General features: G+C 42.9%; 5 protein-coding genes and 1 long non-coding RNA gene across 6 annotated transcripts; 3 read left to right on the top strand and 3 right to left on the bottom strand.

Annotated features, from left to right (window-relative positions):
- The first annotated feature begins 2,527 nt into the window (after window positions 1–2,527).
- Window positions 2,528–6,886, top strand: LOC125979945 (PR domain zinc finger protein 12). Its single transcript, XM_049738861.2, has 5 exons — window positions 2,528–2,844; window positions 4,840–5,030; window positions 5,117–5,272; window positions 5,602–5,734; window positions 5,847–6,886. Exons 1-5 carry the CDS (start codon window positions 2,616–2,618, stop codon window positions 6,338–6,340), a joined length of 1,203 nt encoding a protein of 400 aa, XP_049594818.1. The 5' UTR covers window positions 2,528–2,615; the 3' UTR covers window positions 6,341–6,886.
- A 56-nt stretch (window positions 6,887–6,942) lies between these two features.
- LOC125979951 (uncharacterized) lies at window positions 6,943–7,578 on the bottom strand. Its single transcript, XR_007485501.2, has 3 exons — window positions 7,419–7,578; window positions 7,262–7,354; window positions 6,943–7,190 (listed from the first exon to the last, which is right to left on the bottom strand). It is a non-coding gene; the product is annotated as an uncharacterized lncRNA (long non-coding RNA).
- Window positions 7,579–8,040: 462 nt separating this feature from the next.
- On the top strand, window positions 8,041–12,619 carry fbxw5 (F-box and WD repeat domain containing 5). Its single transcript, XM_049738849.1, has 10 exons — window positions 8,041–8,157; window positions 8,707–8,902; window positions 8,975–9,132; window positions 9,206–9,389; window positions 9,466–9,614; window positions 9,686–10,003; window positions 10,073–10,256; window positions 10,324–10,471; window positions 10,590–10,802; window positions 11,177–12,619. Exons 2-10 carry the CDS (start codon window positions 8,716–8,718, stop codon window positions 11,454–11,456), a joined length of 1,821 nt encoding a protein of 606 aa, XP_049594806.1. The 5' UTR covers window positions 8,041–8,157; window positions 8,707–8,715; the 3' UTR covers window positions 11,457–12,619.
- A 720-nt stretch (window positions 12,620–13,339) lies between these two features.
- traf2b (Tnf receptor-associated factor 2b) lies at window positions 13,340–18,966 on the bottom strand. Its single transcript, XM_049738857.1, has 10 exons — window positions 18,791–18,966; window positions 17,939–18,017; window positions 17,773–17,871; window positions 15,875–16,036; window positions 15,735–15,809; window positions 15,573–15,647; window positions 15,250–15,474; window positions 14,835–15,138; window positions 14,471–14,619; window positions 13,340–14,228 (listed from the first exon to the last, which is right to left on the bottom strand). The coding sequence occupies exons 1-10, from the start codon at window positions 18,964–18,966 to the stop codon at window positions 14,010–14,012; spliced, it is 1,563 nt and encodes a 520-aa protein (XP_049594814.1). The 3' UTR covers window positions 13,340–14,009.
- A 1,725-nt stretch (window positions 18,967–20,691) lies between these two features.
- On the top strand, window positions 20,692–23,719 carry coq4 (coenzyme Q4 homolog (S. cerevisiae)). The gene is made up of 7 exons (XM_049738863.2): window positions 20,692–21,046; window positions 21,407–21,544; window positions 22,292–22,388; window positions 22,473–22,575; window positions 22,639–22,768; window positions 22,836–22,929; window positions 23,041–23,719. The coding sequence occupies exons 1-7, from the start codon at window positions 20,968–20,970 to the stop codon at window positions 23,201–23,203; spliced, it is 804 nt and encodes a 267-aa protein (XP_049594820.1). The 5' UTR covers window positions 20,692–20,967; the 3' UTR covers window positions 23,204–23,719.
- bspry (B-box and SPRY domain containing) lies at window positions 23,561–26,757 on the bottom strand. Its single transcript, XM_049738858.2, has 6 exons — window positions 26,306–26,757; window positions 25,682–25,780; window positions 25,388–25,618; window positions 25,294–25,319; window positions 25,109–25,233; window positions 23,561–24,823 (listed from the first exon to the last, which is right to left on the bottom strand). Exons 1-6 carry the CDS (start codon window positions 26,666–26,668, stop codon window positions 24,288–24,290), a joined length of 1,380 nt encoding a protein of 459 aa, XP_049594815.1. The 5' UTR covers window positions 26,669–26,757; the 3' UTR covers window positions 23,561–24,287.
- Between the last annotated feature and the right edge of the window lie 336 nt (window positions 26,758–27,093).

Here is a 27,093-nt window from a genome sequence, read left to right as displayed (position 1 = left end):
GATTTCATGTGTGTCATGTGACTCATGTCTATGCACCCCCCCCTCCCCTCCCCATATAAAGGCAGGCAGGTGTGGTGTGACAAGGGGAAGAATGGTGGCGCTGCAGGGGGGTCCCACCTCTGCTCTCACCTTTGCATCAGATTATCTGATCTCCACTGCCGTGCACACACTGAGACACTCACCGTGCGGCTTAATCTCATTTTAATGACGCCTCACTTGTCTGGCATGTGTGTGTGTTGCAGGTCTGACTGGTCATCCAAGTCCTTCACTTAAGTGTGTGTTCTTGTGTCGTCAGTCTAAATGTGTTGCTGCATCATTTGTGTTCTGAAATGAAAACTCTAGCTTCAAAAGCAAAACTTGACCTCATTAGATGTGCGCTAGTGTGCTCAGTGTATACAAATGATTATTCATTGGACGTTCTAATGTATTCCAACACGTTTTGTTGTTCTTAAAGGGGAGCAAATCTCCATTTATCCTGCTTTTTTTTCATTCTTCTCTTTGATAGCTTTCCCAGCAGCTCTTTGAAACGCGACAATTAGCGCGCGTCTTTGTGCAATAATTGTCAATCATCCACACGAAATTGATAGGCTTTAAATGGCCAGGAGAAAAGCCCCCTTCGACAATGGGGCCGCCTGAGCTTATGTGTGTGTGTGTGAGGGGGGGTGACATGACCAGCAGCCGAGGTTAATGCATAAATAAGCAAATCAAATCCATGCCTGAGCCCAATTCAGGACCTTTAATTCCTCTTTAATAAAGAGCCCGGCCCCGCCCTGATTTTTTTAAAAATGGGGGGGTTGATGAATCCCATCAATGTAAATCAATCTAGATGAGAAAGGGAATAGATTAGGGAAGGGGGGCTAGAAAACTCAGGGCGGGGGGTTGCCCAAATTTCATCTGGGAAAAAAAAAAAAGAGGAGGCTCATAAAAAAGCAGCTGTTTGCCCAGTAATCTTTTTACGTGCCCTGTCACTCACCTTGCCTCTTTTTGGATCTACTTGCCATCTATACCTCCATATTTAAAACCCCCTCCCCCCCTCTTTAAAAAAAAAATCCCATTTTTCTCCCAATCCTCCTTGTAGCTACTGCAGTGAAAAGAGGCGTGCATGGATGTCAAATTGCCCTCAAAAGCCCCCATGAAAGATTGATTTGCGACACTTTTCAGAGGCCCTGACATCACTTTGGGGAGAAAAAAAAAAAAAAAAGTGGGGGGCTGAAGACTCGAAGCAGCGAATGGAATAAAGATGTCCTAAATAAAAAGAAGGAAAACTGCCCATTTAGCCGCACTCCGTGAAGCTTGAAAAATAGGGGGCTCGTATATATACTCATCGAAACGTTGTCACAATACGGAGAGGAGGGGGTGAGTGAGTTGGGGGGGGGGGGGTGCACGCACAGCAACAGCCATGAATATTAAACCGTTTTACCTCAACAAGTGCAGCCCGTCAAAGCAGCTTTGCATGGGAACAATGCTGTAAAACAACCCCCCACTACCTTTTTTATGCCCCCCCCTCAACCTTTCTCCTCGTCCCCAGTCCAAGATATGTTTAAAAAAAAAAAACATGAGCGTGTTTTCATTCTTGTTATTCCCGCGCTTACTCCCCGCACTAAATAACATTACAGGCACATGAATAGCAAATGCACTCAAGGGAACAATAACGGCCACTGCTTTAGAAATTAACAAAAACATTCACGTGCAGGACTTTTCTATAGTCTGTTTTGGGGTATTTTCTGGGGGGGGGGGGGGGGGGGGGGGGGGCATGCTGCTATTTTTTTACAGTGAGGAAAATTGACCAGTTCTTTGAATTGAACTTTTGAAAAGATACCCAATACTCTGTTTTTTCCCTTTGCGCAGTTTTCTTTCCGTATTTTTTCTTTGTGAAAATAATATTCAGCCATAAGCGAAAAAAATATATATCAACACACTTTTCTAATTATTTTCTTGACCTGCATCATAATGTATATATTTTTAAACAATTAGTGACCTCACATTAATTTTTTGTTTTTAATATTTTTCCTTGGGGAAATGTAAATTCACTCGAAAATCTTAAAAGTATTTTTTATTTGTTTTTTGTCGTAAAAAAATATAAGATCATCCACAGGGAAGAGAAATTACTTCTTCGAGTGATTTTTCAAAGCCATCCGCTTTATTTGTTATTTTTGTGTTTTTTATTTTCTACAGAAAGTGTGTATTCATTCATGAAATGAAACGTTTTTTTTTCCAAGTGCGTTATTTTTCAAGTGTTTGAATTACTGCTTTTAAGACACTTACCTTTTTAAGTGCCCCCCATATCTGTAATTTTGATTTTTTTTTTTGTTCTTCAAGGGGTCCACTCAGCTTTATTATTGTTATTAAATTACGTTTTTCTATGGAAAACAGTAGCGTGCACAAAGTTTTTTTTTTCTTTTCTTGTAGCGTGGGCAGCGCCACGCCGCAAGGGGTGTGTCATTAATAAGTAATTAGGGTCCTAGGGGCAGCCCCCCCACTAGTATAAAGGGCCCCTCAAGAGCCGAGCAGCGCCAGATCTCACTCACACGCTCTCGGGAGGAGACCACCACTTGGTCCTCCTCCTTCTTGCATTTTTTTTTTAAGTTCGCTTCTCAGGTTGAAAACGTGACAAAATGGGCTCCGTGCTCCCCGCTGAAGCGTTGGCCCTCAAGTCTGGATTTAAATGTCCAGCCCGGGCTGCGCTGTCGGACGTGATCACTTCGGACGTCCTACACAGCTTCCTGTACGGCCGCTGGAGGAACGTCCTGCAGGGGGCCGAGCACCTGCAGGCCGAAGAGCGACACGCCGGCTGCACCAGAACCGCCTTCACCGCCGAGGTGCTGGCTCAGTCCTTCGCTGGAGGTAGGTGGAAGAAGGGGGCTGTCTGAATTTATTATGTTTTTGTTTGTCTGGCTGTTGTTGTTTTTTAATACGGTTTGAAAAAATCAATACAATTTCCTTAAATTTTATAATTTTTATAATTAATGACTGAATGGTTGAAATGATTTTCATTGACTTGCTTTTTTAATTCTGGAAGAACATTAAAAAATAGAATGACAACAGTAGAAGAAGCAAAAGAAGGTTGTTGGGATTATTTCATATTAATTAATCAAGGGAGCGTTAAATTAATAAATAGTGGGCATTATTTATTTAGCAATTTTAGAAGAAATAAGAGTTTTGCAAAGTTATTTTTTTATTTCCATAGCAATCGTAGAGGAATCAGGGGGACAAGGTGCTTGTTACCTGTACTGTATTTGAATCAAGTAAACGAAGAAGAACGTCCAGGTTGAATTAAATAAACGAAGAAGAATAAATGACTCGTAGAAGAAGAACCAAACATAATTTATTATGTCATTTGAATGGGATTTAATTGCATTACAAATTAAGGAGAATTTAAAAAACGAAGAAGAAAAGTGAGTAGCAAACGAGGAAACTTTTATTCCCCGTCAAGACGACAAAGTTTCTCGCCTCCAACTTGTTGCTCCACATTTTCCCACATTTCTTTTCTCCTCCTTTTCGAGCCATTTAACGCGTTAAGTAGCCCCCGAAAGAAGCAAGTAAGTGCCGCTAATTCAAGGGGGCCTTTAAATCCATTTGGTTAACTTTGCGCGCTGACCTGGGAAAGTGTCCATTTCGAAAAGGCTCCCCTTTTCTTGGGAGCAACTTTGTCCCCGGCATTCATCAATCTGCGGACAGTCTCTTTTCGTGCGCTTGGCAGCTATGTGGGGCTCCCTCCGTCTCCTCCGGCTCTGTCCACGTCTCGCTTTCTTTTCAAGCATTTGCTGTTGGTCGCATAATGCGGCGTGAAGGCTAAATCTAATGCTATTCATTGCATGTCAGCCATCTAATCGCCTTTCCATTTTTTTGTCGCGCGGATTCCAGAGTCCCTTTTAACAAGACGCCGCTCCATTCAGCGCAAATTTATTGCTACAAACTTCTTAAAAGGATAATGAATTTGGAATTAGCCGTCTCTTTTTTTCTCGCTCTCTTTTTCCCTTTTTGCGCCGAGGCTTTAATGAATATCACATCTGAAGCGTGACCAATTGCTGGAGCCCGCGCAATGGAGCACCATTTAACCCCCAATGGACAAAGCTTTTATTATCATTTTTTGTGTTGTTGTTGCAGCTTTTAAATACAAGAAAAAGAAGAAAAACTTTGATTTGGACATTAAAGAAACGTTTTTCCCTTCCCCCTCGCCTATTTAGGTGGGGATAAAACTGCTTTCCGTGCGCAACAAAAACGTTCAATTCAAGCAGATAATCGAATTAAACGGAGGATAAAGTGTCGCTTAATATTTGGAGCCGGTCCGTTTTGGGTGCCTGGGGAACCTGCCGCCGGTGAGCTGCATGACATGAGAGCCTGTCAGGCGAAAAACACAAAAACAACTAATTTAAACTTTTTTTTTATACAATAAAAAATACGTTGTTATAATTTTGAATAATATAGGCCTAGTTAAATGTATTGTATTTTTAATTTTGTGCATAATATTGATTTATTCATTTTTGACAATTCTTAAAACATTTTCAAATTGATCTTATGAATACAGTACTAACACATTCAATAAATAATGTGGCTTTTTCTTTTAACTACCAGCAATTGCATTAATACATTATTGACCCAATATGAAGGACTAATCGGGAAGGATGAAAAAAAAGCTTAGACTAAAAAAAAAAAAAATCATTTACATTTATGGACCAATTTGGTGTCATAATTTAACAAAGTTAAAAATACAACCATCACCATCATTCTTAAAATTGAATAAATTAAAAGTGTGAAATTTCTTTTAACATGCCATACAAAAATTGGTATTTGTGCAGTTTGTTGACATTAATTGCTTAATTTTTTTTATTTTCCCAGAGGTGCAGAAATTATCCAGCTTGGTGCTCCCCAGTGAGGTGATCATTGCACAGAGCTCCATCCCAGGAGAAGGTCTGGGAATCTTCTCCAAGACGTGGATCAAGGCCGGCACAGAGATGGGTCCCTTTACCGGCAAAGTCCTGTCCCCGGAACACGTTGACCTACTCAAGAACAACAACCTGATGTGGGAGGTGAGTCTCTAATTCAGATTCCATACGATTCTACTTGAGTCATTCCCAAAGCTCATCTCCATGTCTTTTTTTATTTAATTTTTAAGGTGTTTAACGAGGATGGCACTGTGAGGTACTTCATCGATGCCAGCCAGGAGGACCAACGCAGCTGGATGACTTACATCAAGTGCGCCCGCAACGAGCAGGAGCAGAACCTGGAGGTGGTCCAGATTGGCAGCAGCATTTATTACAAAGCAGTGGAGGTAAAGGAACCACTTTTGGTCTCACGCCTGCATGCAGGGTTTCCTGACCTTTCACATTTGGTGTCTCCCTCAGTCCGTTTATTTAAAAAAATATATATTTATAGGCATATAAATTAATGATCACGATCTTGAGCTCTCAAACCTACTAAAAGTACCATCAAAAAATATTTATATAAGTGTGACCATAATGACCATCTTTAATATTTGCTCACAAATAAGAATAATATGAAAACCACTAGAGGGCGCCAAAGGACGGTTACAGAAAACTCCAGATGTGAGTAAGTTTTTCCAACTGAATTCCCATTTCATGTTTTGTGTTTTTCTTGCAGACTATCCCACCAGACCAAGAGCTGCTGGTGTGGTATGGAAACACACACAACACATTCCTGGGCATCCCCGGGGTGCCGGGAACAGACGAAGAGCACCAGCAACAACAGCAGCAGCAGAAGAAGAGCAGAAATGGTGAGAAACTTTTATAGAATGATAATTATTAGAACTTTTACACAACAATAAAAAGTGGCCCAAAGTTCTTTTAAAAAAAAATATGAATTCTTATCCAATTGTGGTTTTCCAGATGACTTGCAGTCTTGTGAGTCCTCGTGCTCGCCACCTTCCTCATCTTCCTCGTCCACCGCCGGCTTGCACACCTCAGGACGCATGCGTTGCGTCATCTGCCACCGCGGCTTCAACTCACGCAGCAACCTACGCTCGCACATGCGCATCCACACGCTGGACAAGCCGTTCGTGTGCCGCTTCTGCAATCGCCGCTTCAGCCAGTCGTCCACGCTGCGTAACCACGTACGTCTGCACACCGGCGAGCGGCCCTACAAGTGTCACGTGTGCCAGAGCGCCTACTCGCAGTTAGCGGGGCTGCGAGCGCACCAGAAAAGCGCCCGCCACAAGCCCGCCGCCGCCGCCGCAGCAGCTGAAGGTAACTCGCAGGCGTCTCCGCCGCTTCCTCCTCCTGCTCCACCCACCGTCGCCCAGCAAATGGCGCCCGTGGTCCGCCACCATCACCACCATCATCACGTGCCGCTGGTGCACCATATTCCCGCCCTGGTGCTCTGACAAGTAAGGCAACGACAAGAACAGCAAAGATGCACTTTGGCAAAGCGCTCGAGTGGACAGGACACGTGTTCCGTTTATGTTGAGAAAAGAAATTTATTTGTATAGCACTTTTAACAAAAAGGACTCAAAAGTGCTGAATTACAGGTTTGAAATATAAATGTACTTTTAGCTCTCCTCCTGGCACTTGTCCAAAGACTTGGGGAAAATTTACAACCACCCGCCTGTCACATGATCAATATGGCAGGCCGATATGCGTGAGCCCACACGTCATGTGATCACAGCATCTTTCCATGCATGTGAGCCCAACGGAGTAGTTTTTATGGATTCCGCATTTATGAGTGAAAGAACATTTTGGAAGAACACTTGAAATAAATACAAGAGTGTCGTTGTAGGTCTCACACTCACCAATGAAATTGTCACTTTAAACTTGTACAGACCGAATAATGGTGTAATATTAAAATAAGTAAATGTATTGTATGCTTCTGTATATGCCAGTGTAAATACATTTGTGCTTCTTGTATGCTAAATAAATCATATGAGTCGGAATTTATTTGTGTACTCAGCCATTTTATTTTCAAGAACTCATACAAGAATAATTGGCATTTTTTCTTTTCTTCTAATTTTCTTTTATGTCACACACACAATAAAATGACCAATCACTGAAAACGATCTTGACAAGAGAATGGGAGATGCCATGCTTGTTAGTTGTCAGACAGAACCGACTTCCCCGCTGGAAGTTTCCGGAAAAGTCTTCATTAGAACAAACCTGGCATCACCCAAGAAGATTTTCAGATAATGTATGGACTGCATGTTGTTTTGTCTTGTGAGACGGTCCACACTTGCTGTTTTCCTGCATTGCAATAGATTGATAGATTTTTAAAAAAAATTACGTTTATGATTACCTTTTTTTTTCAAATTCACCTTTACAGAAGTTAAACCTGAGTCATTCTGCTGCTGTCATCTTCTTCTTTCTGCAGCAACAAGAAGTGATCCAGTCAGCCATGTGGCTGAATGCTGCAAGAAATCATGCTTTAAATATGACACTTGAACCAAGACTATCCAAAAACATAGCACTTACCTGAGAAAATTAGTCAGAGCATGCTGCTTCTATATTTTTCTTGCCTTTTCCCAAGTTGTTTAAAATGCAGGCTGTCGCCATGCAGATGCACTCCCTCTAATAATGACACAGCACTTCTTATGGACTCACTTTGTGTGTGGTGATCTCAGTAACTTGAGAACTACCCGCATACTATCACTATCACAAGAGTCCTCGACTTTTCCATTCCGTGTAAACACAAGTTTGCCAAGACTACTATGCATTTATCTTTCCATCTACTTTATCAAGATAAATTAACTGCTCGATCACTGGGACACACAAAAAGATAGATTTTAAGGTTTTGGACAGTTTCAAATTAAAGTAGGTCTTTAATTTTATTATTTTTGATTCATCGATTCTCAACAATTATTTTATCTATCTATCTATCTATCTATCTATCTATCTATCTATCTATCTATCTATCTATCTATCTATCTATCTATCTATCTATCTATCTATCTATCTATCTATCTATCTATCTATCTATCTATCTATCTATCTATCTATCTATCTATCTATCTATCTATCTATCTATCTATCTATCTATCTATCTATCTATCTATAATGTGGTGATCCATCGATCTACTAATCGAGCGATCGTGTGATGATGTTTTCTGCGTTCGACTAGTACGGCCTTGAGGCTCTTCTGTTATCTGTTGTCATTTTCCGAGCGGCTAGCCGCTAGACGCTCGCCCACTAGCAGCATACTTTGATCCAGCAGGTGAGTTTTTCCACGATATTGTCACCGCTTGAGTTAGCACCACAAGTCCCCGAACGTTTTATGAAGCCGGTGTATGATTGTCAAAAGAAAATCCCTTCATTTCGGAATTAAACCGAAGCGTCAGGTTGGCGACAACTAGCTTGACGGCTAGCAGAGTTAGCCACAAGTTCGCTAGTGTAATGTGACGTCGGTGATATCCGTATAACAGCGAATATTTTCCATTTTACACGTTCCCGGAAGCAAATTTGTAATTAACATTTGGCTCTGGTGTTATTGCACAACCGTTTTGAGGCCAAAAAATCCGTTTTGAAAGAAAGACAGTGACTGTCACGAGTTTTCCAGCCTCATTTATGATTCTTTACCATGTTTGGTCATCCATCCTAAATGGATGTTCTGCTTTAGCGAGGAAGAGCATACTTTACATTTGACATTCATAGCAGTCATTTACTTTGCACTACTTAGTTCAATTGTTCAAGTCTTTACTATATGTAAAAATATTTTAAGAATTTACACAACTGGACTAAAGTTAGTATGCTGCGGTCTATCCAGGATGTTAGGATGGAGTGTGGCCCATTTCTGCCAGACGTTCTGGTGTTGGAGATCTTCCTGCGTCTGCCCCACGATGCCGTGCTGAGAGCGGGCCTCACCTGCCGCCAATGGCTGGCCGTATCCAGAGATGAGTTTTTATGGAGGGAGCTCTTTTACTCCTACTATCGCATCCCCCGCACCGTACCCCGACACCCAGGTGAGGTTCTCGCAGTATCTCGTGATTTATTTTCGTCCTCCTGCATGTGGTGACTCAAGTGTGTTTGCGCAGCGGCCGTGTCGTGGTACAGGGAATTCAAGCGTCTCTTTGACTGCATCCCCTGCGTCGAGGTTCAAACGTTGAGGGAGCATACCGACCAGGTTCTCCATTTGGCCTTTTCACACCGAGGCCATCGCTTCTCCTCGTGCTCCAAAGACTGCACTGTTAAGGTAATCCACGTACAGACATGAGTCTTTTTTTTTTTTTTAATCTTGTGTGAAACCAGTTTTTGTTTCCTCCAAGCTCTGGGACACGGAGCGGCACGATGGCAACATTGCGCTGGTGCACAGCTCCAGCATGCGGCAGTTCAACTGGGGCTACACGCAGTTCTCGCAGTTTAACGCCAACGACACCCTGCTGCTGGTTTCCGGCGTCTACCTGGGCCCGCATCACTCCTCCTCCGGGGAGATCGCCGTCCTCAGTCTCGGTATGTGCGCAATCGGGAATGACGGTCGGGCTGGAGGAATTTTGCAATATGAGCTAACACGCTTTGCTCAACGCAGAAAACTACACTTTGCTATCACGGGTGAGAAACAAGCCGTACGACGTGTTCGGCTGCTGGCTCAATGAGACCCACCTGATCTCAGGAAACCTTCACTGGATCGGCAACATGACGTCCTGCTCTGTGCTGTGGCTCAATAAAGCCTTCCAGGTGTGGTATTGATAAAAAAAAATATATTACCACCATTTTGTGACTCTACTGTTGTCCCTCATCTCGGACAGGATATCGAATCTGAGAATGTAAACGTGGTGAAGCGCCTTTTCAAGATCCAAAACATCAACGCCAGCACCATCCGCACCGTCATGGTGGCCCACTGCCGGCGTCACGACAACCCAGACCTGCTGCTGGACTACGACGCTCAGTGTCAGGCTCGCAAGCAGAAATGTCAACAACAGCAGCAGCCGCTGCTATTTGATTTGGGAACATCTAGCAGCGACGAGGAGGAGGACGAGGAGGACGCGGCGAGCCCGAGAGACTCCAGAGGTCAAGGCACGGCTGCCGCACAAGCCCCCATTTCAAACCTGGAGCACTTGAAACAGGTGAGCCACATGCGGTTGTAGAAAGTAACCCAAATACTTGATTTTCATGTTTGGCGTTCTCCACGCTAGACTTGTAAGAACCTGGACCCCAGCCAGGTGGCCCTCGAGAGACAGGTGGCTCAGATGATGGGCCGGGTCCACACCAAAGCCCCGGACTCCAACCTACTGGAGACCTCGGAGTCCGGCGACACAGAGGACAAGACTTACTTATTGTTTACCACCGGGAGCCTTACGTACTCGCCCCACCAGATAGGTGAGTGCTTCCGTTGCACCGCCGCCTCGCTGTCAGGCGGCCATCTTAGCGCTTGCGTTGGGTCCAGGCATTAAGAGGATCAAGCCGGACCAGATGACCACCTGCGGACCCGTGCTGGGAGAAGAACGCAGCTCCGAGGAGTTCTTCGACTCGCTGGACCACGTCATCGATATCCACGGGCACATCATCGGGATGGGTCTCTCGCCGGACAACCGGTAATTCGGATTCCAATTTCGACACAGTCTAATAATATTATTTTTCGCATTCCAAAAAAAAAAATCACATTTCTCCCAGAAGTGAATATTTGGAATAAACATGATGTGGCCCAATCAGGTACCTTTACGTGAACAGCCGGGCGTGGCCCGCCGGCTGCATCATATCCGACCCCATGTCCCCGCCTCCTATCGCCGAGGAGATTGATCTTCACGTGATCGACCTGAAGAGTCTGAGGGAGGAACGGCGCAGTCTTCGCGCCCACCGAGCCTTCACGCCCAACGACGAGTGCTTCTTCATCTTTCTGGATGTCAGCAGAGACTTTGTTGCCAGGTGAGCCACTTTTATTATTTTGGACACGTACACTGGGCTGTGTACACCTTTTAAACCTCCACACACTCTGACGTCACAGCTCTCATATTACGCGTGAAAGTAGCGACCCCTAGTGGACGAAATAATGTCTTCTTTTCAAATTCGCATTTGCTTGCTCAAAAGTCCTAAATAAAGTTTTAGACTATGAATTGATTTGGTAATTGGTAGAATAATTGATTTATAACAACAACAAAAAAATCAAAAGCCGCAGACCTTCATACCTTAAATGGAAAATAAGAAAAGAGGGGAAAAAATATATTATAATCTTCCAAATTTCTAAAACGCCTCGGTGCAAAAAGCCCAGTTTCATTGACTGAGCTCCCAACTCTCGGCAGCGGCGCCGAGGACAAGCACGGCTACATCTGGGACCGCCACTACAACATCTGCCTGGCACGGCTGGCCCACGATGACGTGGTCAACTCGGTGGCCTTCAGCCCCGCCGACCAGGAGCTGTTGCTGTCGGCCAGTGACGACGCAACCGTCAAGGTGTGGCGCTCCCCCCGAGCCGTACGCCTGGCGCAGGACGCCGCTTGCCGGCCCGCCCGGACGCGCAACCGTTCCGGCCTTCTGGCCTCCTGGCTCAATCGTGGCAGGGGCCTTAACGGCAAGCCTTGAGGCCCAATTCCCTCAGCACCGCACAGACTGTTGACAGCTGTGCTGTGAACTATCCCGAGACATTTTTAAACGGAAAAAAAAGAGGATGTTTTTTTTAGATTTTTTTTTTTTTTTTTTTACATCACATCCCGGACATGACATGGAAGGTAAAATGTGTATCCACAAGAATTGCCTTGAAATGTAACGTCCAGACAAACAATCCACAATGTGGATGTAAAATGAACAAAAATACAAATTTAAAGGTATTAAATAACATCCAAACAATCCACAATGTGGATGTAAAATGAACAAAAATACAAATTTAAAAGTATTAAATAACAAACTAGTTATTAAGACTCGCTTGTAGCAAAATAACAGCTATAACATGCCCAAAATATTTTGAGATCGCAAAATACTCATTTATGTCCACAAAAATACCCTGAAAAAGGATTAACATGAATATTACAAAAAAAAAAATCGCATGTCATGTTTGGGTTGCTGTTTTCTCGTTTTTTTTTTTTTTTTTACACAAACAGTACTGTTTTTTTTTTTTGTTTTTTTTTGTCGGAACATCACCTCCCGCATTTTGGTGGACTTATTTTTTGGGCCTACCTGCTAATGACATGGAACCTCAAAGGGATCCTTTTGGACTTTGTCTAACCCACACGCTCATGCACTAATCATTTATGTTTTGTTTTTTTTGTAATTTAGCATGTTCCTTTGGAGGATGTTACAAAATAGACCCAAGATGTAATATTTTTATTAGCAGACATTCTTCAATGTAGAATACAGCAAGCTAATATGTATTCTACGTAAAAAATAAAAAAGTGCACAGTGACTTTTGAAACATAGGACACACCATTAGGCAAGTCTGTACCACTTTGCCCTTCTCTTGTAGCCAAAATATTTGTAACACAGTGTGACAGTGCCATTCAACACTGCTGTTAAAATGGTGCAGGTGTACCTAATGGTGTGTCCGGTGGATGGATAACAGGAGCACAATTAGTTACATTTGTTTCTCTTTAGTTTTAAACCCTTGGGTGAATGTGTGGTATTTTTTTTGTTAACTTGTAATAATTCTTGTTGGACTATGAGGATTTTCTTGTGTTTGTTGTTGGTCGGTTTTTTCCCCCCCACTCATATTGACATATCCCAAAATAAATAGTGTATGTATTGAACAGCAATTTGGATTCCTGTACTGATTTTATTTCAAATATATTTTCCTGCAGTTTGAATTTAAGAAGTAAGGAAAAAGGTGCTTCTCGTTTGATAACATAATACGTGATGATTTTAATATATTTAAAAAGAATTTGTATGTTTAATTTTGCCTTGAGATGCAAGTTGAATTATCACTCCCCCTAAAATGTTTGTGATTATTTTCAATTGCAAAAATAGCACTCTGTTATATTGGCTTTTAAAAAACATAGAGAAGATGAAGAGAATTAATTAAATTAAAAAGAATGTAAAGAAGTAAACATATCAATGGATGGACATTGTGCTGCTTTTCTTGGTGCGTGCACATTGATGACCACCAGAGGGCAGTATAATACACATAAAAAGAGTTTTCCAATTCAACTGCACTAAGTCGTTTTCTAAAAGAATATATGCCTGTAATCTTAAATTATGAACTAATTGTGTGTACGTATACCTTTTTTGAAATACATTTTCACTCATTTAGAAAATGGTTCACAATTACATTTGACATGTTTTTAACTTTTATGTCATGAAGCTATTTTGGCTGGTCGCACTTCTGGTAATACTTGTGAGTCTTGTTTTCAAATCTGAAAAATGTCAAATGTGCTGCTATGTCAACAGAAGATGGGTGATTTTTTTTTCACACAAATACTTTCGTGCACATGTAGTTAATCTGGTGATGATGTGTTGCTTCATGACACAGACACAAGTTGACCTTTGACATTTTCATTTATTATTGATATGAATGCTTTTAACTTGTAGACTCAGATACATATAGCGAAGAGAGTCACTGATTGAATAATAATAATACATAGATAAATGGATATACCTTATTACTTGATACAAGTAATAAAGTTTACAAGGCGGTGGGTAGTACGAGCCAATACATGAGCCACATAATGATTATATTTGAGTTTTTATATGATATAAAATATACATATGATCTCATATATATATCCTGTTATGTATAATATGTATATATTGAATTATGTAAAAAAAAAAAGCTTCAAAATTGACTTTTTTTCTAATATTACAGCTGTATTTTATCTATTAAAAAAGATATATAATAATAATCATTGTTTGATGTACACAATTGGGTGTGACATTTAACAATGTGTATATGATTTAATTACAGCTCATGCATTGGTTCTTGTTAGCGGCCATAGGAATATGTAATACGACTTTGCCAAACAGCACTGAACAGATATTACATTGTTTAAGCCAAGCAAATACTATGTGTATGTATTATTACAGTATTATGATAATCTTATATAGGCTTATCTAACAGCTTTTTTTTCCATTAGCTGTGTGTATATATGCTAATATTCTATATAGGTATGAGTGGTGCTTTTTTTGGTGCCAACTTCCACAGTCTTCACCTTACAAGCCTGTCAGGTCCACGATGGCCTTGATGAAGATGGTGTCGTCGCGCAGGTACGGACTCTTCCCGGCCAGCTTCCCCAGCGGGCAAAAGAGCGGACAGCCGCTGGCGATGTTCATCTCGCTCACAGGCCGCTGGAAGGACGTGGACGAGATGTCCGGGCGGAAGGCGTCGATGATGTGCTCGCGGTTGTTCTGGTCCAGCAGCATCAGCGTCACCTGAAGGACAACATCGACCCAAGTCGTTTGGTTTCTGGGATAGTCGGGACTAAGAAGTAAGTTTCATGTTTCTTATAAATAGAATATTATTATTAAGTTACCGTTTTAGTAGCCTGTATTAGCTGTTTTGCATAATGTTAGCATTAAGCTAACTAGCTTTTAAAAGGCCGTGTGCTTTGGTGAAATACAAACTGGAGACTTGTCAAGAATTGAGAAGCTTGGAAGTCCTTCGACGATCCTACCTTCTGGCTAAAAGGCCACTTGAGCAGCGCGTCGCAGCGCCCCCGCATGACCACGAAGAAGAGCGACAGGTGCGTCCCCCGCCCCGTGCCGTCGCCGTTCAGGTACAAACGCAGGCACATTTTGTAGCCATACTTGCTGGAGTAGAATGCTGATGACAGACAAGATGAAACATGATAAACGATGCCTCTGGAATGCTCCCCGAAGGACACGGAGGTGGGAGGGGCGCTGCTGGAAATTCCTCATTTAAGACGCTAACGTGGCAACCGTTGAGCCAAAGTGAGAAACAACTTTGAGGTTTGACAGCTGAGGAAAAACAAGTTCTGCTCGCATGCAAACAGTAAGGTTAGGATTTGAAGTTCTCACCCGGTGAGAACATGGTAGGCGTCCGACCCGCCACGGCGTCGACCCTACGGCGAGCAAAGTCTGAGATCTTCCAGACAAAAATGCCGTCGTAGGTGCAGAACTGAAGCTCTCGCACCAGCTGCTCCGTCTCGGACAGCTGCAAGTCGCGCATTGCCAAGGACCGCTCGAGCTGCTGAACCTTGTTGTTCAGGTTCTCCAGCTTGTCCTGGTCCAGACGGTGCTGCTGCGAGAAGGCCTCCAGCGTCACGGCGCTCCGCTCTACCTCACGGTTCAGAACGCACACGATGTTCTCCAGGGCGTTCATCTGGACCCAAGTGGAACACAATTATGGGCATTGATCCGTGTGAAGTCATTATATAAAAACAGGAAGATTATGAACATCAGCCGTGTTGCAGAGCGACGTCGGTGGCCTGACCTTCTTATCTAGGTCTGTGGTGGGCTCATGGGACGAGGCTCCCTCCTCAGGAGCCCTGTACAGGCCCAGACCTGAATCCTCCTGGCAATCGCTGAGGAGCAGGGCCTCTGCTTGAGGCAAGGCCTCTGCTTGAGGCGGGGCCACCGACAGAACCTGGCGAAGCACCAAGCGCAGGTGCTCGGCGGTGCTATTTTTCTCATGGTCACTCAGCTTGCCGCTGTTATTCTAGAAATTTGGCGTAGAAAAGTTGGGAAAAGAAATTAAGACGCTGAAGTCCATTCATATTAAAGTCGATGGCTGAAACTAGCTAGTGAGGGACTCACTTCATATTTGCAGCCCAGTTCAATAAAAGGACAGGAACACTTGGGCTTATTGCACAATCGAAGGTGAAGGTTGTACTGGAGATGAAACAAAGATTTGTGGTGGATTAGATCAGTCCGAAAGCATCCTTCTAACATTTCTTTCATTTTCAACACGCTAGTCACCCTTTCTCTCGGGATCTTCTTTCTGCCACAGTCTTTGCACTGCATGGGGAACTTGGGGCAAACGTCATCGTGAGCCTGGGAAAAAAGAAAGTCACAATGTTTATTCACCGTCCGCAGCACGCCAACCGATGGAGACTCACCTTGATGTCTTTAAAGCTGCAAGACACTTTGCAGTATTTGCAGTGGAGAATTCGGGCCTCGCACTCCCTCTCGCAGTGTTTCTCCATCTCCGAGCGCAACAAGAAGTCCTTGCAGGCCTCGCACTGCACGCGCTCCATTTCGCAAGAGCCTTCATGCTGCGTCTGAAAACACCCAGACAAACTTTGTCAGGTATTTGAGTTCAAACAATATCATTTTCTGTTATTTAACACTACTTGATTTGACCCAACATGGACATCCGATCTGAGCATTGCACGGTTCAAGTGGCGAAACATCATCCACTGAGAATGCAATGATCTGGATGGATCGCAGGTGTGGCCAAAATGGCTGGCATTTTTTTAAATAGAATGAATACAATAAAAGCATTCACCCATAACTAATTCACTTTAGCTGCTATGCCAACAAACAAACTTGCACACACCTTTAACACTCACAAATGCAAAATGAATACATGCATTCCAGTCAACACAATGTACTTTTCTTACAACAACAGATTGGGTATCATTAGAGTGGCACGCTATCTTACGTCAACGTACAACTAAAATATTTTTTTTAAACTAAGCATATATTTAAACCGATATTTCAGAGGAATCTTTGTTAAAAATCCTCAACCTATACAAGTGAATAAACTTTTATTTGATAGCTTTTTAATATTAACTGAAATGGTATGTCTATGTTGGACATATTTGATATGATAAGAAAATAATAAGAGGCGGGGCCAAGAGGGGGAGGCGGGGCTTATCAAAGAGGAAGCAGTGCTCTCAAGTAACTGCCGCTGCCACAGAAGCCATCGTCGCAGGTAGGCCCGCTATTTCTCATTTTTGAGGAAAATAGAAGTGAATGAAAAAAAAAAAGTGGACCGTCAAAGTGTGACTTCATTTCACGACACTTCCTCAGTAAGTGTCAAAAAGAGGTCCAGAAAGAAGAAACCCTGCCACAGGTGCTTCTGATCAACCGACAGCGACACGACGAGCTTTACCAAACTAAAAACTAAAAACCAAGACCAGGATTTGACACCTCTGGTAAGAAATGACATTCACGAGACACGAAAAGTTAGAATATGGGGAAACATGAGTATGTATTATTTTTTTTTAGCAAATGGAATAAAATAACACCAAATGGAAAGACAATCTAGAAGGAATCCCAAAGAGGAAGTCGATAAGGAAAACGTTTGTCATGTAACAGCATAGCGGAACATTGGTGAAGCGTTGAGTAATCAGTTCTAAAATCAATATCTGTTGCAATCTGGGGCAGGAATTTCGATCATGACATCTTTTATTTTACAATTTAAGCCTATTTTATTTTATTTGCTCGCGACATTCAGATATTCGCATTTCAAAGTGTGTAAATCCCCCCCCCCCCCGAGAAGAACCTCTATTACCAAATCAGATTGTCAATGATCAACATTTCTTCTAAATGATTACATCGTTGAAACCCGCATTTCCCAAAAGAGCAAAGGGCAGCGGTTTCACACTGTCACACAACTTGCCTAACACGTTTGCACACACCCAACTTCCTCCCACAAAACCCACAATTGCAAGCAACTTGCGCAAGACCAACGACAAATTAAATAAGGCCTTCAGATCAATTCCTGTGATTATTCCCCAAAAAACTACAATGACCTCCTATCAGCAGGATATTTAGTAATCCCCAGTTGTGTTTCCCCACCCCTTCTTTTCAGCGCTGGTACTTTCCCAGTAAGCTGTTGTGCCAGTTAAAAGCGGGACTTTCCAGACAAGCATGTTAAGTTTCACTTCCTGTTCTAAGAAATGAAGGCGTTCAAGCACGTGAAGAAGCAGCTCAAAACAGAGCAGCTTTGTGCTCAAATACAATAAAATGTTGTGTTTTTTTTCTTTTTTTTTTTAATATCAATCCTAACCTCGTATTCTTTGATGGATCCTTTCCAGGCGCAACCTGGGTTCAAACACTGCGCGGGCAGGCTGGCTATTTCTCGACTGGCCGCGTTGTCTGGAAAAGCCTGGAAGAAGGTGAGCAAAAAAAGTGAAAACATGTCGGCATAACAACGAGGGACGTTTCTCACTTACATCGTCGATGTTGAGGATGGAGGTGGGCTCCTCGTAGATCTTCTCCTCACGGCAGGCTTCGCATGGCTTTGGGCCCGAACTAAAAAAAATAAAAATAGGTTTGCCAATTTAATAGTTATGAACAACTAAAGTTAAAGAAACAACAATTAAGAAGGAACAGAAATTATTTTAGAAATGGTGAAATGAGATGTGCCCCAAAAAAATAGGGAAATAAATAAGTGATCAAACCATTATCAGAAGCGGAACAAGCAAGTCCCACGTTACTCTTGTATATTTTTATTTTGCTGTTATTCCATGTATATATTTCAATTGTGACCAAGGTGGGGCACTGGTCAAGTTTGTGCGGGATATCGGAGTCTGGCTTCAGGAATTTCGACTTACTGGCGCTAGAAGGTAGAGCTACAGCTGGTGACAATCAGGAAGCAACAATTAATAGACTGTGTAGGGTCTGCAAGGCAGACTCGGGGTTCAGAGGTCAACCAGCAGCTGTCGTGGGGACCCCCAGAGGAAAGCTATATAAAGCACGGCCACTGGAAGACTCTTTTTTTGTCAAATTTTTAAATAAAAATGTCAATATTGTGTAATACATACAGCAATACCGAAATAGATTTGAAGTGAACCCCAAGAGGTCATGTTTGATATTAATTGATATTTCATTTTATTATAGTTTGGAATATTGAAGTGAGACTGAAACAAAAAAAAAAGCGGACCACATTAAACTTGACTCTGAGTAATATCCACATCATTGTGAGTCAGTGACATTACAAAACCCTGTCATGAGACATATGAGTCTGCATGAGATAAGAAATTCCGACAGAGATGTGTGAGGATTTCATTTGAATTGGGGTCTACCTGGTGAGCTGCTTGAAGCAGTGTACGCAGAAGCGGTGGCCGCACTGAGCCTGGACGGGCTTCCTGAGGACCTGGAGACACTGCTGACATTTGTATTTATTTTCCATAGGCACCGACAGCACGTTGTGGGGAATGCCTGGTAACGAAATGATGCTCTCCATCCATATTCGGGACATTCTTCTCCATCAAATTGGTGCTTGTCCAGGACAGACACTGTTCACAACAATAAAAAGTAGATTAATGGCGTAAAAGTAGCACAAGCAGTACAGTGTCTAAGTCTTCCGCCATTCCAAGGTTCTTTTGTCTTAATCGCAATGACAAGAATGTTTTAACAACCTCCTACGAAACTCAAAAGTACATCGCAATTGTGGTTATCAGCTTGGAATGCTTAATTAAGAGCATTACCAAATGATTTTGCAAAAGCAAAACAGTCTACTGTTAGCTGTGAGCGCCACCATGCAGGCTGCAGAAAAGAACTGCATAGGTTAGTGGTTTCCAAACTACCGCTCGGGGGCCATTTGCGGCCCACGGCGTATGCTAAAAATTCCATTTGTTATTGAGTGTTAGAAATGTGGCTGTTAAAATAGCGGGGGTGATGAATTGGAAATTTCCAGCGGTACTAAACAGTCATAACGTGATCATTTGTTTTAAAATGATTTGAATGAAGTGTGTGTATGAGTGTGCTCTTTCCAGTAAGCCAGCAAAGGTCATCATGCATGAGATCATGCATATATATGTAAAATAAAAATTTAAAAAAAAGGGCTATCTGGGCTTTACACACCTACAAAGGCGTATTTGCATGAGGTGTGACTTATGATTAACTAACTTATAGTTTGGCAATGATGAAATACATAAAACAAATTATACAAATTATGATGATTATGATTGAGGAGTGTTACTTTTAAAACAGGGTGTGTGTTTTTTTGCCATTGTTTGAAAAACTTCATCAATTAAGTTTAAGAATTAAGAGAAGATCAAAGTTTCAAAGAAGAGGAAGTTACGTCAGTAAAACAATAAAATGATTGTTCCACAGCAGCTGTCAAATAGGAAGTATATACTGGGTATCCTCCTATTCAGAACTTCCCCAATAAAAATATATTTGCTCAAAAAAAAAGATGTCATGCTGATATTAATTCAAAATGCACCCTTTGAAATAGCAGAATTCTTTGAAGACGTTATAACAAATTTCTGAATTTCTCTATGCACCAGTCCGTTTGTTATTGGATTGTAATTAAAGTTAGCATTTATTTCAAATATTTAAGAAGCAGCATTGCCTTAACACTGACTTTGACAATGCTACTGCATATCCACCGCTAGTAAAATGTGTTATTACAACGTAACCGATCTAGAGAAACCTTTAGAACACTTTGATCTAGATGTAAAATGCTGAAGGGCAGTTTTACAACATAAGGATAAAGGCCAGTTAGCAATTGATAAACGGACGAAGCTACACAATAAGTACAACCATATTACAAAGCATATAACCAGGATGCAAGTGTGTTTTCACCAAAGTAAACTAGTCACTAATACAATCAGTCCAAACAACTTTCAGAGGGGAAATGACAAAACAATAACTTGATAGCCTTGCCAACAGTCTAACAGTTCAAAGTCCCTCTCTCTCTCTAGCTGCATATTTGTACCGTGCTGCTGCTCTGCTGTAACCATGCTTTGCTGTCAAAAATGAAACCAAAAATGCTAGTTTACTCACCTAGTCGTCGGGGTAGCTCACTTTTAACCGACGCACACACTTAGTTTGCAAAAAACGCAGTCCCTGTTAACGACTTTGATAAGTCCACCCACACCCACGTCACTCCACTCCCTCAACGGAACATTTTGAAAGACTCAACATATTTAGTCTTCTGTTGATAAACGAAGGATTAGGCAGTGTATATGTTTAGGATCACCTATTAAAATGTTTTTTGCTAATGTACAAGCACTGTAGCGTCGTCGTTGACGAGTACTGTACTGGACTTCCGTGAAACGTCATATTATTAACTTTTGTTAAACTTCTTGTTGCGACCATTAAATCAGCGTTAAAATACTTTTTTATTTTTTCTTAATCATTGGTATTTTGAGAGGTGGAGGTGGTGTTCAAATTGTGGATGCCAATATATTAATGCGCAAAAAAGTAACACGAAAGTGCATTGACCCTCCTTAGTAAAAGAAGCAGACTACGCATGCGCAAAAACGTCAAAATCATGTTAGCGCGAGTAGCTAAATCGCTTCGTCGCGTCCACTCTGCAGTGATCACTAATGGTATGAATTTTCATCGCTGACGTGTTAAAGCGTTATAGATTATTTTTATGACGGTCAACATTTAAAAATAATTAACAAACTGTTCGAGTGTAAATGACACGGTGGAAGTCAAATTCTTGCTCTCAGGGCGATAGGACAGTGCAGACTTGAAGCTGGTGAGTCCACCTTAACTTAGCCAGGTTAACACTTCTTTACTCTATTAGTTAATTTGCAATGCTCTACAAACATGATCGGTGATTTCTAATGGAACTTTAACAAGAAACAGGTTTTGCTGTTTAATAATTGTTTGGTGCAATTCATGTCTGCATATGTGTTATTTGTATAATATGTGAAAATTGTCAAATTTTTTTTGGTCTGCAGCGAATCGCAGGAGCAAGTTGACAGATAGTCGTTACCATGAAGAACTCTATCCCGGTCACATCCTTACCTCTCCGATTCAGAAGGCTTTGCTGGCGGTCGGCTCGGGGGTGGCAGCGCTGCAGGACCCCTATAGGCACGGTGAGAAGATTGGACCTGGGTTATCTGTTTCCCTTTTCTTTGTAGATAAAAAGAAACAAAAGAAGGTGACACCCACGCACAGTCAACCTGAAAGTTTCATCAAGGACGACCGTTGGTCTCGGCAGTTGTGGGATTATCAAGCCCTCATCCTCTTTCCTTTCATCATGTTTACTGTAGAATTAGCAAGCCCTCATCAACTTTCATTTCATCATATTTTCTGTTTTTCAGTCAGGTTTCGTTTTCACTAAATAGATTCGGCTCTGGGCAGCATGGAGACCACCTTGTTTGTCAGCCTTACTGTTGGGGGTTTTGATTTGTGGCCGTTTTGTGTGGGTGTGCACACTTGTGCAACCATTGGCTCTGTCATTTTAATCATTTTTTTTATTGCGGTTATACATAGGTCAGATTAATGGCAGAAAAGGTTTTGAAAAACCTGGTATTTGAACAGGGGTGTGTAGACTTTTTATTTGTACACATTTATTCAGATTTGACATTTTATTAGGTTTCTTTATTAAACTGGAGTGAATTAAGAGTTAATGAGTGAGTCGTTTGCATTCTACAAACCAAAGTTTAAATGTGCCAGCCAAATGTTTCACAATCCAATTAGTGATTTAAAGTGTTTCAGACTTAATCATTTGACAGGAAGTCTGCAGCAATCAGGAAGAGGAATCTGCTATCGAAACTGAGATTAACATTTCAGGGTTAGAGGTTAACCGAGTGATAACGAAACTGAAAACTCCCCCACAGACATGGTCGCAGTTCTCGGAGAAACGACAGGCCACCTGGCCTTGCTAAACCTCAGGGACCGCATGAGAAACGACCCTGAGGGATACACGATTCTCACGTGAGTCGGCACAGCGACATCGCCCCAAACCTCATCTTCCGGTCCTAGAGAAGAATTTTGCTTTTTGTCGTTGCTAAACTCCAGGGAAAGGCCCAGGATCCGTCTGTCAACACTTGATTTGCAAAAGATGGCCTCCTTACCCGAGGGATCGTTTGGTCGGGAATACCTCCGTTTCCTTGACGACAATGTGAGTTAATTCTCAGGTTAATTCACAGATGACATTTGAGAGACGGTTTTATTGCCTCCTCAGCACGTGACGCCAGACTCGAGGGCCGACGTGAAGTTCGTGGATGACGAGGAACTGGCCTACGTCATGCAAAGATACAGAGAGGTCCACGACCTGCTCCACACCTTGCTGGGAATGCCCACCAACATGCTCGGTGAGCAATAACAGTGAATAATCACAACGGAATTTCCACTACATTCTAAAATACAAAACATCCTCAGGTGAAGTGGCAGTGAAATGGTTCGAAGCAGCTCAAACCGGGCTCCCCATGTGCGCCCTTGGAGCTTTGTTGGGACCTCTTCGGCTCAACGCCAGGTATTGTTTCATCACTCATTGTTAATTGTTCATTTATTTACGCAACATCCGGGTGTGTGTCGGGAACCATGCTGATTTGTCACATTGTTTCTTTTTACAACCTCTTCCCAGTCGTCTGCAGTCACTGGTCACATCCTTTGGCCCGTGGGCGGTTTGGAATGGCCGGCAGGCCCGTTGCGTCCTCTGTGTTTTTTACGAGAGGCGATGGGAACAGAGCCTGGACGATCTGAGAAGAGAACTTAACATCCAGCCGCCCCCGTACATGCTCACTTAGCATTCGGTAACTTGAAACATTTGAAAAAAACTTGATAAGCTGATAGTGTATTTTGTATATAGATTTTTATTGATTTATGACCAAGAAGGAAATGATTCTCCTACTCCACCATAGCCTTTACTTGGTCTCGACCGTGTGGCAATGCTGCCCTCTTGTGGCTGTTTACTTTCACTCACAAAAAAAATGCCTGAAGACTTATTCTTTTCGGGACTGTTTTAAAAGTGTCTTTCTATTTTTAAATAATAATTTAAACCCGCTTCCAGGTTTATTTTGCGTCAAATGACCAACTTTGGGTAGTTTAATATTGCTCATATAACCATAATTGAGATGGATAAAGAAAGGAAGGATGCTGCAAACGACATGACAATCATTCATTTATTCCAAATACAAAAATACAGTGTAAAGATCATTGGCAATGGGTAGATTATATAAAAAAGTAATCATAAAAAAGCAGTCAAGTGATAAGATGTTACTGTATCATCCAATAGCAATTAAAACCTTACTCTTCAATCTGAAGCTACAATAATGGTAATCTTTTGCATATTCATGATAGTTACAGATCCCTGTTGCATCACAAAAACGACAGGAATTATTTATCCCCATTATGTTTAGAATTTTGTGCAGAGGTCAAGGCGACATCAAAGCACTACTTTTCTATTAGACAGGACTAATAGTGCCTATTTTCTAGCTCACCACTAGATGGCGACACGCTCACTTCCCATTTGCTTTGTTGCAATGGAGCTACTTTGCTAACTGCCAATAGACAGAGTAGAAGAACAAAGGAGACAAAACATACGTATGATTGTGTTTTGTGCTCACAGATGTCAGGTTGTGCACCAAAGTAAAGTTGGTAGCCCAACTTCTGCACTTGACTTCCTAGCCAGTGATGAGGTGGTGGTGTGAGTTTAAATCCTGAGTCGATAGATGGTAGAAGACCACCACTGTTGCCGTCCAGGGTTTTAACTCAACGGTCAGTGCACTTGATTTAACAGCCATTATAAACAATTTTAGAATTGCTTTTACTGTCTGAATAGTGGCCAAACAGACATTCACATTTTTCATGTTAAGAAGTAGTTTGTTGTTGTCAATGTAATATAGTTATATGTTGGTCAGTCACGGCAAACGCGGGCAACAAAGGGGCGGCGAAGTGATGTGTAACACAGTGCAAAATGGTGGCGGATTCGGGCTCGTAAAACAGCAGTGTGTGACTGGACCAGTCCAGCAGGATGCCGACCCTCTGGGGTCTTGTCGCCATTCGTAGCAGCACCTTCTCTCCCGCGTGCAAGAAAGAGTACTCACCGTCGTAGTGGGACAGCACCCACGATTGGTCGTTGTGTCCCAGCCGGGCCAGGTCCCCGGAGCCTTTCCGCTGCAGGCCCACGTAGCAGATGCCCACCTTGAAAGCAGCGCTCTGGCCAACCTCCACCACCCAGCTATGGGTGCCGGAGGACAAGGACAGGGAGCCTAGGGCGTTGGGCCAGCAGTCGAAGCGGGCGGGGTCGTAAGGCAGAGGTTGGCGAGGTTTCTTGTGGAGGTAGGTCAAAGTGCAGCGGTCGTCAGAGAGCGACAGGAGGTGGTTAGCGGTGCGCTCGTCAAACTTTAAAGAGGACAATGCGTAAACTGCAAACACAAGGATTGGATGTCACCAAAGAGCCAATGTGGGTCAATTTTGACGGTCTACGGTCTAGGACGTTACCCCAATGTGCTTGCTTCTGAGCAGCTCAGTAATAAACCAGTAAGATTTGTCATTCTTTGCAGAGGACAAAGAATATATGCCTGCAAATGTTATATGTCTACTTGTGTCGCTCCACCGTTAGTGTTCAAATATCTGATACCTTTGAAAATGTCACACTTGGGACCGTCATAAACCGTAGACCCCCTGTGTGGGTAACGCACTGGACCAACCCTTTGGCCCGTGTAGCATGGCTGTGGCCCACATTCCCCTCAGCAGGGTGCTGTCGCTACATCCTGGCTTCATATTGAGCTGTTCCGTATCGCATGGCTGGCCCACTCCGTCGGCCTCCTCCACTCTGAAATAAAGAACGGACATCAGCATCTTCTAATGTAAAAGGCATGTTGCCTTGCCTTACCTTTCAGCAATCTCCTGAATGCTCATCTGAAGACAGAGATACAACAATTACATCATGATTTCATAATATTATTTAAAAAAATAACGAGACCCACCACCAGCTGTGCATCGGAAGAGTGTGTGAGGGTGTGCACTAAGCGGGAACGTGTGCCAGTCAGGCTGGTCATGGCCTGGCCCCAGTGAGCCCTCTGGGTGAGGAGGCACTGCTCCACACGCTCCTCCTCCCGTTGGACCTCCTCCAGGAGGCGCTGCTCCTCCTCTTCCAGGGCTTCGCGGGCGGCGCTGACCCGAGCCACCACCCGCTCCCGAGCCACGCTCGCTGCCACCTAAACCAGTTCCACGCGTGAACAAGGAGAACAATAACGCAATAAAATACACACATCTCCCACCTGAAGCTTTTGCTCCTTGGCTTTAAGTGTGTGCTCGATGAACTTTTCCATCCTCTGCGCCTGCAGCTGCATTTTTTCACACACGTCCACAAGATGATTCTGGTTGGAAGGGTAGGAGAAAAAAATGAATGAGCTGGAAAACCAACAAGAAAATCCTGTCGTGGGAGAAGAATTAGTCAAGGGTGCTTTCAAAAAACTTGATGGACACGTCACACAACCTTCAAAGGATTTGGATGTTGAGTTATTGGGCTCTGAGATATGTCAACAAATTCTACACAATACACACCCGGCTGGCCACGGCCTCTTGGTTTCTTTGGTATGTGCTCACAACCAATGTCCATAACCTTTGACGTTAAGCGTACTAAAAAACATTGCACGAAGAAATGTCAAGTCACACCCCTCACAGAAATGTCTGCAAGTATTGTGGAAATGGAAACTTTTAGATGACTTTTAGGAATTAAATCAGGTATTTTCGGGTAAACGATCATCTTGTCATTTTTATAACAATAAAATAATTATATGTAATTGAGTACAGCATGATAAATTATTAATCCATCCATTTTCTAACCCTTATCCGTTTTGTTACAAGGTGTCGAGGAGGAGCGCACGACGACCAAGACTGACCCGGACTGCAGTGACTCTGTTCTCCAGGGGCGTCACGGAGTGTCCGTGGCAGGAGCCGACTATGGTGCATTGGGAGCAAATTAGCTTCAACTCGGTCACGCAGAACCAGTCCAGCTCGCACTCGTGCTCCACGCACGTTTCGCTCTCCCCGGAGAAGATCCCAGACTCAGTGTCGGAGGTGGTGGCCATTACAGCGGTCGCTGGAGGTGACTTAGCCCCGCCGTTTGGCTTCTTCCCCGGGGCTGCGGAGGGGTCAGCCCCGAGCACGGTGAATATTGGCTGCTCCGTGGGGCTCATCGCCACGCTTTGAACTTCCACGGCAGGTTTGGGTGCGGTTAAATCGGTCAGCTCTTCAGTCATCATGGCAGCAGGTGTAGTCTAAGGACGCGGCTGAGTCTGCGCTGTAACGCAGGTGTAACAGGTGAGCGCTACCCGGAAGTCGTGAGACAAATGTCAGCGCTATTTGAAAAGTTGACCTGGTCCAAGATGTAAATAACTAAATAAATGATCAATATTCTAATTTTTAATTATGATCAAGTTGAAGACCAAAGCACCTGCATATGTGTGTTGTTAACGTATTTGTATTTTATTTTGGGGGAGATTACAGACCCCCCCCCCCCCCCCACACACACACACACACAATTTACTCATGAGAGGCCCCTTGCAAGTTAGGGGGAAAATACCTCATAAGTAGTATCATTTTCATCAATCCACACGAAATTGTGTAGACATGGTTATAATTATAAAAGGACGAACCCAAAAGTTTCAAGACCCCATGTCCCAAACAG

Source organism: Syngnathus scovelli, chromosome 13 (genome assembly GCF_024217435.2).
Source record: "Syngnathus scovelli strain Florida chromosome 13, RoL_Ssco_1.2, whole genome shotgun sequence".
NCBI lineage: Eukaryota > Metazoa > Chordata > Actinopteri > Syngnathiformes > Syngnathidae > Syngnathus > Syngnathus scovelli.
This window is presented reverse-complemented; position numbering and strand designations above follow the sequence as displayed.

What these genes read in the sequence shown, in the direction of transcription:
- fbxw5 (XM_049738849.1), top strand. Translation starts at nt 8,716, where the DNA reads ATGGAGTGTGGCCCATTTCTGCCAGACGTTCTGGTGTTGGAGATCTTC. An exon ending in CCAAAGACTGCACTGTTAAG is followed by an intron (nt 9,133 to 9,205) that starts GTAATCCACGTA and finishes GTTTCCTCCAAG; the next exon opens with CTCTGGGACACGGAGCGGCA. An exon ending in AGCAGAGACTTTGTTGCCAG is followed by an intron (nt 10,803 to 11,176) that starts GTGAGCCACTTT and finishes AACTCTCGGCAG; the next exon opens with CGGCGCCGAGGACAAGCACG.
- traf2b (XM_049738857.1), bottom strand. Translation starts at nt 18,966, where the DNA reads ATGTCCCGAATATGGATGGAGAGCATCATTTCGTTACCAGGCATTCCC. An exon ending in TGCTTCAAGCAGCTCACCAG is followed by an intron (nt 18,018 to 18,790) that starts GTAGACCCCAAT and finishes TATTTTTTTTAG; the next exon opens with TTCGGGCCCAAAGCCATGCG. An exon ending in CCATCCTCAACATCGACGAT is followed by an intron (nt 17,872 to 17,938) that starts GTAAGTGAGAAA and finishes ACCTTCTTCCAG; the next exon opens with GCTTTTCCAGACAACGCGGC.
- bspry (XM_049738858.2), bottom strand. Translation starts at nt 26,668, where the DNA reads ATGATGACTGAAGAGCTGACCGATTTAACCGCACCCAAACCTGCCGTG. An exon ending in ACAGAGTCACTGCAGTCCGG is followed by an intron (nt 25,781 to 26,305) that starts GTCAGTCTTGGT and finishes CCTTCCAACCAG; the next exon opens with AATCATCTTGTGGACGTGTG. An exon ending in CCAAGGAGCAAAAGCTTCAG is followed by an intron (nt 25,619 to 25,681) that starts GTGGGAGATGTG and finishes GAACTGGTTTAG; the next exon opens with GTGGCAGCGAGCGTGGCTCG.
- coq4 (XM_049738863.2), top strand. Translation starts at nt 20,968, where the DNA reads ATGCGCAAAAACGTCAAAATCATGTTAGCGCGAGTAGCTAAATCGCTT. An exon ending in GAGGGATACACGATTCTCAC is followed by an intron (nt 22,389 to 22,472) that starts GTGAGTCGGCAC and finishes GCTAAACTCCAG; the next exon opens with GGAAAGGCCCAGGATCCGTC. An exon ending in CCTCTTCGGCTCAACGCCAG is followed by an intron (nt 22,930 to 23,040) that starts GTATTGTTTCAT and finishes ACCTCTTCCCAG; the next exon opens with TCGTCTGCAGTCACTGGTCA.
- LOC125979945 (XM_049738861.2), top strand. Translation starts at nt 2,616, where the DNA reads ATGGGCTCCGTGCTCCCCGCTGAAGCGTTGGCCCTCAAGTCTGGATTT. An exon ending in ACAACAACCTGATGTGGGAG is followed by an intron (nt 5,031 to 5,116) that starts GTGAGTCTCTAA and finishes TTAATTTTTAAG; the next exon opens with GTGTTTAACGAGGATGGCAC. An exon ending in GCAGAAGAAGAGCAGAAATG is followed by an intron (nt 5,735 to 5,846) that starts GTGAGAAACTTT and finishes GTGGTTTTCCAG; the next exon opens with ATGACTTGCAGTCTTGTGAG.